The 10381-nt window shown below is 33.6% G+C and overlaps 1 protein-coding gene across 1 annotated transcript in view; it reads left to right on the top strand.

Moving 5' to 3' along the window:
• Cdkl3 (cyclin dependent kinase like 3) overlaps window positions 1–10381 on the top strand; it is a 50922-nt gene that overhangs the window by 21870 nt on the left and 18671 nt on the right. Inside the window, 4 exon segments of the mRNA XM_048783696.1 lie at window positions 6151–6233; window positions 6236–6262; window positions 7881–8020; window positions 8555–8643. Of these exon segments, the coding sequence (XP_048639653.1) occupies window positions 6151–6233; window positions 6236–6262; window positions 7881–8020; window positions 8555–8643 (339 nt within the window).

Raw genomic sequence — 10381 nt, 5'->3', positions numbered from 1 at the left:
TTGGGTTTTTTTTTTTTTTTTTTTTTTGCATGCTGAGGATTGAGCCTAGGACCACAATGAACTACATTCCCAGCCCTAGTTGTACTTTTAGAAAGATAATTTTCACTGGTTTCAATGAGGAGTAGCCCAGCTGACCTGTTCATTATATCATGCTAGAAGACCATCCCCAGTTGTTATTGTTGTTGTTCTTTTTTCCCCCCTCTTCCTTCCTTTCTTCCTCCTCCTTCTTCTTTGATTACACCCAGGAGTACTTTACCACTGAGTTATATTCCCAGCCCTTTTTATTTTTAAAATTTGAGACAAGGTCTCACTTAGTTGCTGAGGGTCTCACTAAATTTCTGAGTCTGGCTTTGAACTTTCAGTCCTTTTGTCTCAGTCTTTCATGTTGGAATTACAAGCAGTGCCACTGTACCTGGCTTTAGTTCTTTTAATCCCCCCTTACCCCTGCATGTTAGACCAAAGCTTGGTTGGATCAGCTTTTCTTGACCAAGCTTGTCTGTTTGTCTGTCTGTCTCTCTTTTTTAAAAACAAGCTCTAGAAAATTTTATTAAAGAAAAATTTTGTATAATTTACTTTTCACCAGTCTATTTCAGCATGTTTCCATATATCAAAATCACCTGCATGAATTTCAGCCAGTGTGCATACTCAATAGTATTTTCTTCAGCTTGTGTCAAACTTAATATTATTGCCATCATAGTGATGGATCCTAGTTTGGCCAATGTGATGTAGTACTGTTTTGGATATATTCAAAGCTGGGAAGTTGTTGGTAAGAATGACTATTATAGTTTAGCTTTGAAACGTCCCGCAAAATCTGAAGTGTTAATGTCTAAGTGTTAATTGCCCATCTGTATCACTATTTGGAGGTCATAGAAATTTCAGGAGGTAAAAGGAAGTTACATTATTAGGGGTGTGCCATTGAAGGGGATATGGGAACCCTTGTCCTCCTCTTCTCTCTTTGCTTCCCGGCCACTATGAGGTGAGCAGATCTCCTACACCCATGTTCCATCCCCATGATATGCTGCACTACCACAGATCCAAAGCAACTGACTGAAACCATGAGCCCAGATTAATCTTTAGCCTCTTTTAAAGTTGTTTATCTCAGAGATTTTGTCACAGCAACAGAAAACTGACAAACACAATGACCAATTTTGCTTTGCCTTGTCTGATAATCTTCAGAGTCTGTTTGTACCCTAGCTTATACCTTCCACTTCTCATGATGAGTTGGAGCCTATAAATGATCAGTTCCAGTTTCTACAAAACAAACATTTATAATGGACCTTAAGCCTTGTATATAACAACCTCAAAACTGGATCTAGCTTTCTGGAGCTGAACCCCATAATAAAATTCCTAAAGTAGAGGGCCCCATGTTCTCTCAGGTTCCCTTTGGGACCCTTCAGATGCCAGTGGGCATGCTGTCTTCCCAGTGTTGTGTGTGTCTCATTAAAATTCTCATTAAAATTAATTAGAGCAGTTTTAGGTTTGTAGAAAAGTTGAACAGAAAGTGCAGAGGTATCATATACCCCCTCCACCTCACACCTCACTACAACAACATTTCCTTTTTCTCTTTCTCCTCCTCATCAATATTATTATTATTATCATCATCATCATCATCACCACCATTAACATCATCATCATTATTTTCTTTTGATACTAGGGATTGAACCCAGAGGGGTTTTATCATTGAAGTACACTCCCAACCCTATAATTTTTTTTTTTTTTAATTTTGAGATCGGGTCTCTCTAAGTTGCTGAGGCTATCCTTGAACTTGTGATGTTCTGGCCTCAGCTTTCAAAGTTGCAGAGATTGTAGGTGTGCTCCACTGCGCCTGGTTACATTTCCATGTTATTAACATCTTGTATTATATGGTATATTTGTTACAATTAATGGGCCAATACTGATACATTATTCTCAACTAAATCCCATAGTTTACATTAGGATTTAACTTTCTGTGTTGAACTTTCTGGGTTTTGATAAATATATAATATCATGTCCATAACTTCAGTATCATAGAGAATAGTTTTATTTTACCTTTTTTTTTTTTTTCCTTTTCTTATTGTTACTGGGACTGAACTCACAGGCACTTTACCAATGAACGTATGTACCCACAGCCCTTTATATTATGTTTTCTTTTTCTTTCTTTTTTTTTGTTTTTTTATCAGGGACTGAACTCAGGGGTATTTAACTACTGAGCCATATCCACAGCCCTTTTTATTATTTGTATATTTTAAGTCAGGGTCTTGCTAAGTTGTCTAGGTCCTTGCTAAGTTGCTGAGACTGGCTTGAACTTGCGATCCTAATGCCTCGACCTTCTTCCGAGTCTCTGGGATCACAGACTTGGACCACCACACCTAGCTTTTATTATGTTTTTTATTTTGAGATAGAATTTTACTATCCTAAATCCCATAGTTTACATTAGGATTTAAACGGGGTGCCAGGGTAAATGTAATCCCAACAATTTGGAAGCCTGAGGCAGAAGAATTTCTGAGGCTTCCAAATTGTTGGGATTACAAGCAGGCACCCTGGCACCCCATTTGTACCTTACCTTTTTATTATTTTCTCCTTCTCCTTTAACTAGCAACCACTGATCTTTATATCATCATTTTACTTTAGCTTTTTCCAGAATGCCATATAGTTGGAATTATACAGGATGTAGAGTTTTTAGACAAGCTTCATTGACTTGGCAACATGTATAATGTTCTATGATTTTTTTTTTTTTTGGTGGCTTGATAGCTCATTTCTCTCTCTCTCTCTCTCTCTCTTTTTTTTTTTTTGCTGCTAAATAATATTCATTGCATACACGTACCACAATTTATCCATTAACTTATTGAAGGACACTTCAATTCCTATCAAGTCTGTGCAATTATGAAGCAAGTTGCTATAAATATCCATGTCCAGGTTGTTATGTGAATCTAAACTTTTTACTTGCTGGTTAACTACCAAGGAGTACAATTGCTAGATTGTGTGCTAAGACTGTATTTAGCTTTGTAAGAAGTTGCCAAACTGTCCTTCAAAGAGGCTGTATAATTTTGCATTCCTGCCAACAATGAATGAGAATTTGTTGGTCCACATCCTCATCAGCAGTTGGAGGTGTCAGTATTTTAGATTTTAGCCATTCTAATAGGTATATAGTGATATTGCATTGTTTTATTTATTTATTTAGGTACTGGGGATTGAAACCAGAGGTGTTTTACACCACATCTTTAATTGTTTTCACTTTTTGAGACAGAATCTCACTAAATTGCCCAGACTGGCCTTAAACTTGGCGATCCCCTTACCTTAGTCTCTTGCATCACTAGGATTACGGGTAGGTACTACTGTGTCCAGCTGTTTTCTTAATTTTTTGTTTTTAATTGTAGAAGGACACAATACCTTTATTTTATTTTTTATTTATTTATTTTTTAAAAAATATTTATTTTTTAGTTGGACACGATATCTTTATTTATTTATTTTTATGTGGTGCTGAGGATCAAACCCAGGGCCTCGCATGTGCTAGGCAAGCGATCTACCACTGAGCCACAACCCCAGCCCCTTATTTTTTATTTTTATATGATGTTGAGGATTGAACCCAGTGCCTCACACATGCTAGGCAAAGCTCAACCACTAAGCTATAACCCCAGCCCCTGTTGTTTTAATTTTCAATTTCTTGATGGTATATACTGTTGAGCAACTTTTAATATGCTCATTTGCCATCTGTATGTCTTCTTTGGTGAGGTATGTGTTTATATCTTTTGCCCATTGTAAAATTGGTTTATTTTCTTATTGTTGAGTTTTAAGAGTTTTGTTGGTATATTTTGTATATAAATCCTTAATCAGATAGAAATTTTGTGAATATTTTCTCCCAACCTATGGCTTGTCTTTTCATTATCTTAACAGTGTCTTTCACAGAATAGAAGTTTTAATTTTAATGAAGTCCATTTATCAGTGGTTTTACTGTGTGAACTATGCTTTATATCTAAAAACTTATCACCAAATCCAGGGTCGCCTAGATTTTTTTCCCTATGTGTTTGTCTAGAGGTTTTATAGTTTTGCCTTTTACATTATGTGTATCATCCATTTTGATTAATTTTGGGGAAAATTTCAAGATCTTAGTCAAAATTCTTTTCTTCTTTTCATATGGATGTCTATTTATCCTTGCACTACTTGTTCAAAAGACTATCCTTTATTCAACTGCCTTTACTCTTTTGTCAAAGACTATTTGAGAGGCTGGGAGTGTAGTTTAGCACATGTAAGGCCCTGGGTTTGATCCCCAGCAACTCAAAAAACAAACAAAAAACTCAACCAAACAAAACCAAAACCAGTTGACTATATTTCTGTGCGAGTCTATATCTGGGCTCTGTAGTCTATTACCTTGGTCTTTTTTTTTTTTTTTTTAACCATTACCACAAACTGTTGTGCTTAGTATGATGGTCTTACAGTATATCTTAAAGTCCAGCAGAGTTGACGCTGACTTTATTCTTTTCTCTCAACATTGTATTAAAATGTTCTGGTGGGTCTATTTCCTTTCCATACAAACTTTACAATTAATTTGTTAAAATCTACAGATTATTTTTTTAAATTGATAGATTAAATTATATATATTTACCATGGACAATAACATGATGTTTCCAAGTAAATATACATTGTGGAACAACTAAATTTAGCTAATTAACATATGTATCACCTCACATAATTATCGTTTTTATTGAATTTTTTTTTTTAGTTATTGATGGAACTTTTTTTTATTTATTTACATGCAGTGCTGAGAATTGAACCCATTGCCTCACACGTGCCCAGCAAACGCTCAGTTGTACCACTGAGCTACAACCCTGGCCCCACATAATTATCTTTTTATATTGGTGTGTGAAACTGGGAATTGCTCCAGGAGTGCTCTACCAGGGAGCTATACCCCTGGCTGTTTTTATTTTTTTATTTTGAGACAGGGTCTCACTAATTTCCTGAGGGTCTCACTAAATTGCTGAGGCTGGCCTTGAACTTACAATTCTCCTGCCTTAGCCTCTGGAGTAGCTGGGATTACAGGTGTGTACCATAGTACTGGTTTAATTATTTAATTTGCTAGATTTTTATTCAGGTTGCATTGAATATTTATATAAAGTTTGGAATAAATAACATGTTGGTAAGATTGTCTGCCCATCCATGAACCTGGAATATATCTTCATTTATTTGATCTTCTTTGATTTCTTTCATGAATTTTGCTTTTTTTTTTTTGTGCCTGCCAGTTTAATTTGGAGATAATTCCATTTTGGCAGGTATGGATAGACCTACTTCATCATATTAGAGAGAGGAATATTATTTCATTATGTGGTTTTGCAAAAATTTACTTAGTCATTCCCTTATTGATGAATATTTAGGCTGCTTCCAATCTTTTTTCTACCACAAAAAATGCTGCAGTGAAATTTTCATGTGATTTACCCTGATGAACATATCTTAGAATAAATGTCTCAAAATAAAGTCATGTAATCAAAAGTATATACAATTTAAAATTTGTTATCTTTTGTTAATTTCCTTCCAAAGAAGTTGTATAAGTTTTCTCTCCTGGACTAGTACAAGGAAATATTCATTTCCCATAGCTTCACAAATAAAATACATATCAGTTATTATAATACTTGTCATTTGGATCAATGAAAAATAGATATCATAGTGTTTATTTATATTTCTTCTAAATGTGAGATTGAGTATCTTTTATTTATTTACAAGTCCTATGAATAAGAACAATCTTTTTAAAAGCATCATGTGGAAAAAAATTTGGATTATGGCTGACTCATAATGGGCTAAGATAAATAAAATAATAAGGGTAAAATATTTGAGACTTTTAATTTTTACTTTTAAAACATGAGACTTCAGTATTCAAATCTAATTCATAAACCACTTATGATCATATGCTTATATAAGTATATGAAACAATTTTAGAATTAGTTACTTTTTATCTGGATTGCTTCAGGGCTCTTGTGCAACTTAAATACAAGTTATTTAATGTTATTAATAAAATGCGATAATATTTAATGTTTAAACTAAAGTTGGCATATGATGCTACAGTGAAAATTTTAATGATACCACTTAACATTCTTGTTTCTTTGGCCTTGATCTTATTTTAAAAGTATTTTAAAAATAGATAATCTTGATGAAAAAGTAATTTACTTGGGTTTGTTTCAGGCCAGTGGATATCTGGGCTTTGGGCTGTATGATCATTGAGATGGCCACTGGAAATCCCTATCTTCCTAGCAGTTCTGACTTAGATTACTTCATAAAATTGTTTTAAAAGTAGGTAGGTATTAATGAAATATTCTATTACATGCCTAAATAAATATTACCAGATAAATTCTGTTTGATTTTCAAAGTTAGTTTTTCTGCCTAAAAACAGGGAAGCATATTGTTTGGATAAATGATGGCAGATGGATGCCTGGGGCTGATAGAGAAGGTAGAAAATTTTCTGTTTTTACAAATAATATTTTCTTTTCCAGGATGCAAATAGCTAAGCCATATGTTGATGGTTGGTGCTAAGAAAAACAGTACAAAAGGAATATATTTCAGACTGTCTAAAAGTTGTTGTTAATTTTTGCCTTCTACAAATATTTGTACTTTTAAAATAAGAACTTTTGAACAATAGAATTGAGTCAAATTTTTTTAAAGCATTTGGAAATAGAAACACCAATTATTTATTTATAAACCATTCTCTTCAACCAAACTAAAACAAAAGAAAAAACCTCAGCGTAGTTAAAATAACTTATTCAAGAACATATTTGAGGGCAGGGGTGATGGCTCAGTGGTAGAGCACTTGCCTGGCATGTGTGAGGCACTGGGTTCGATCCTTAGCACCACATAAAAATAAATAAAAATAAAGATATAAAAAGAGTATATTTGATGAGGGCTGGGGACATAGCTCAGTGTTAGAACACTTGTCTATCATACATGAGGCCCTGGATTCCATCCCTAGTACAACACTCAGAAAAAGAATATATTTGATGACAAACAAAAATTAAAGAAATATATTTGATGAGAGTTTTAACTATTTGATGATCTGCTTTAACTACTCAAATATTTTGGTGGTTAGCCTTGCACAGGGTATTTCAACAATTTGTTTTTAATATTTCTGAATGAAGAGCTTAAGGAATGCTTTGTGTGGTAGGAAAGATATACATAAACATAATTACAGGATTATGAAGAAGGAACTGGGAACAATTATGAAAACAATGAAATCTAGATAAATATTGACTTAAGATACTGTTCAGAGCCTTAAAACATCAACTTCTTTTGTGTCTTCTTTAAAGTTCTGGTTAGGAGATTAATGTTAGAAGGAATCTTAGAGAAAATTAGATTAATCCCGTAACTTTACAGATAAATTCAGCCATAAAAAAAAAAGAGATTTGCTCAGTCACAGAACTAGTTATAGCAAAACTGATGCTAGCCTTAGTTCTCTCCACTCTTATTTATAGTTCTTTCCACTCTACTACTAGTCTGTAGTCTTGTTTCATCTTATGTAATATTTTGATTTTAAAATAATTTTTAATGTTTTAGCTGTTTTGAGTAAGGCTATAATCTGTTTTGCTGATGAACTTGTAGTTCAACTATTTAGATACCAATAAGGAAATATGTAAAAGTTTAAAAATGCTTTTTGGGGTAATAGTACATGTCTTACAGTTTGGGAAAAGAAAACAAACGTGATGTTCCATATTATGCTACCTGTGTGTTATTAACAGTTTACTAGCAAAACCTCAATTTTTTGACATTCAGATAGTTTCTTGTTCAACTTTGAAAAATTTAAAAAACTGTTACTCTTTCTTGTCTCGGTTTTTAGTAATTTAGTGGAGATCACATGGCAATTTGATTATTTTGATTGTAGATAATTTCTATGTTTTCTTATAAGTATGTATTTCTCTTTTCAGGCAGTTTGACACCTCACTTGCAGAATATCTTTACTAGGAGTCCTATTTTTGCTGGGGTAGTCCTTCCTGAAGTTCAATACCCCCAAAGCTCAAGGAAAAAATATCCAAAACTTAATGGATTGCTGGCAGATATAGTTCATGTATGTTAAGATTAATAATGTATATCTGAGAAATTTGCATAAATTATAATACTATTTTAAAATATTACTTTAGGGCTGAAGATATAGCTTAGTGGTAGAGCACTTGCCTAGCACATGTGAGTCTCTAGGTTTGATCCCCTGTATCATATATACAGAAAAAATTATCCAGTTTAGCATATCACTAATCATGTTTCCAGATCTGTCAAATGCAAATGATTTCTCATGAACTTTCTACCACACAACACTGATAAGAGGACCAAAATGAGCTAAATAATTTCTGTTCATCACAGAAACACACTGAGCTTTGCTTTGGCTAGAATCATTGAATATTTAACCTGTAATATTGCTTTGCAAGTAAAAATTTCTTAGGGAAATAAATGATCAGAACATACCCTCAGAAATTCCTGAGCTTTAATTTCATCTTTTCTCTCTCATCTCTGGGTAATTGACTATTTCTAAGAATCATTTGTCAAATAAATTTAATTTTTGCCCTGTTAGAACTCACTGATTATGAAAATATTTTTTATTTTCTAGGCTTGTTTACAAATTGATCCTGCTGAGAGGATATCCTCTACTGATCTTTTGCATCATGAGTATTTTACTAGAGATGGATTTATTGAAAAGTAAGCATTTGGGGCTGGGGATGTGGCTCAAGTGGTAGCGCGCTCGCCTGGCATGCGTGGGGCCCGGGTTCGATCCTCAGCACCACATACAAAGATGTTGTGTCTGCCAAATGCTAAAAAATAAATATTATTTAAAAAAAAAAAAAGAAAAGTAAGCATTTGAGTGAATGTGGTCTTTTAAGTATTTTTTAAAAATTTATATATGACAGCGGAATGCATTACAATTCTTATTACACTATAGAGTACAATTTTTCATATCTCTGGTTGTATACACAGTATATTCACACCAATTCATGACTTCATACCTGTACTTTGGATAATAATGTTTTGGATACTTTAGGAAATTTTACTAGCAGGAGAATTGCTGGATAGGTTAATGTTATGAAATAACTTAACAAAAGTGTAATGAGTTATTGTTGCAGGTACAGACTATATGATAGACCTACAGGTATCATGGATGAAAATTTAAATAAAATTAATGACAGCTGACATCATAACACATTTACAATATTCTAGGCAGTATGATATGTTTTCCATTCTACAATTTCAGAGTCATCAGAGGGCAGAAATAACATTAAATAGACAATCAATACATTTTAGCTCCCATTTGGGCCTCTCATAAAATAATTGGTTATTCCTCTTTTGATAGCATCTTTGATCTTTATACTTTAATTAGCACTTCCCAAATTATTTTTTATTTCCTTATTCTCTGCCGTGAGGCTTGCTTTCTGATCCTACCCACTAAATTTGAAGTTCCCCAAAGATAGGGGCCATAATTCTTTAGACCTTCTGTGTCTTACATGGACAATTAAGATTCATTCTTCAGCCTTATTTCTAAAAATCATTATTTTGTATTTCGGTTTTGAAAGAAACAAGAAAGTTTTCTTATTAATTGCAGAATCACTCAGTTTGCCTGTGGACATGAATTCAGAAAGGTGGACAGCAATTTAAATGTGATGGAGTTAAGATCAGGGATGAAAAAGTCTGAGAACTGCCACTAAATAGAAAAAAGGCAAAGAAAAGAGAATCCTTGAGAGTAACTAGAACTTCAAGCATTTCAAGAATTTTACTCTAAAACAAAAAATAAAATTTATTAGTGAACATGCCATTGGTAAAAAGTACCAATCATTACATAAGAAAGTTGCTTCATATAAATTCCATATAGATTAAGTTGATATCTACTGGGTGTTTAGCTATTAGGATTTTACTATTACAGGGTGAAAGCAACTTGAGTTCAAATTATGGAACTCTCAGAAAATGTTTGGGTAAGACTTTTTCCTTTGACGATGCCTCTTTCCTTTGTGGACCTTCTTCAGTGCAAGGGAGGTTTTATTGTTTGTTTTTTAAGTACCAGAGATTGAACCCCCAGGGGTGCTTAACTACTAAGCACATCCCTAGCCCTTTTTAATATTTGATTTAGAGACAGGGTCTCACTGAGTTGCTTAGGGTCTCATTAAGTTGCTGAGGCTGGCTTTGAATTGGTGATCCTCCTGCCTCAGCCTCCCAAGCCACTGGGCTTACAGGCATGCGCCACTGCGCCCATCTGTGCAAGGAATTTTAACAGAAGTGTGACATTTTCTAATTTAGTCAAAATAATCACACTGGAGATTTTTTTTCTTTTTCTTTTTGGTACTGAGGATTGAACTGCACCTGGCACACACTGGAGATTTGCACATACAGGAGATTATATATATATATATATATATATATATATATATATATATATATATATATATAT

The sequence above is a fragment of the Marmota marmota genome, unplaced genomic scaffold, assembly GCF_001458135.2.
Source record: "Marmota marmota marmota unplaced genomic scaffold, marMar, whole genome shotgun sequence".
Classification (NCBI taxonomy): Eukaryota; Metazoa; Chordata; class Mammalia; order Rodentia; family Sciuridae; genus Marmota; species Marmota marmota.
This window is presented reverse-complemented; position numbering and strand designations above follow the sequence as displayed.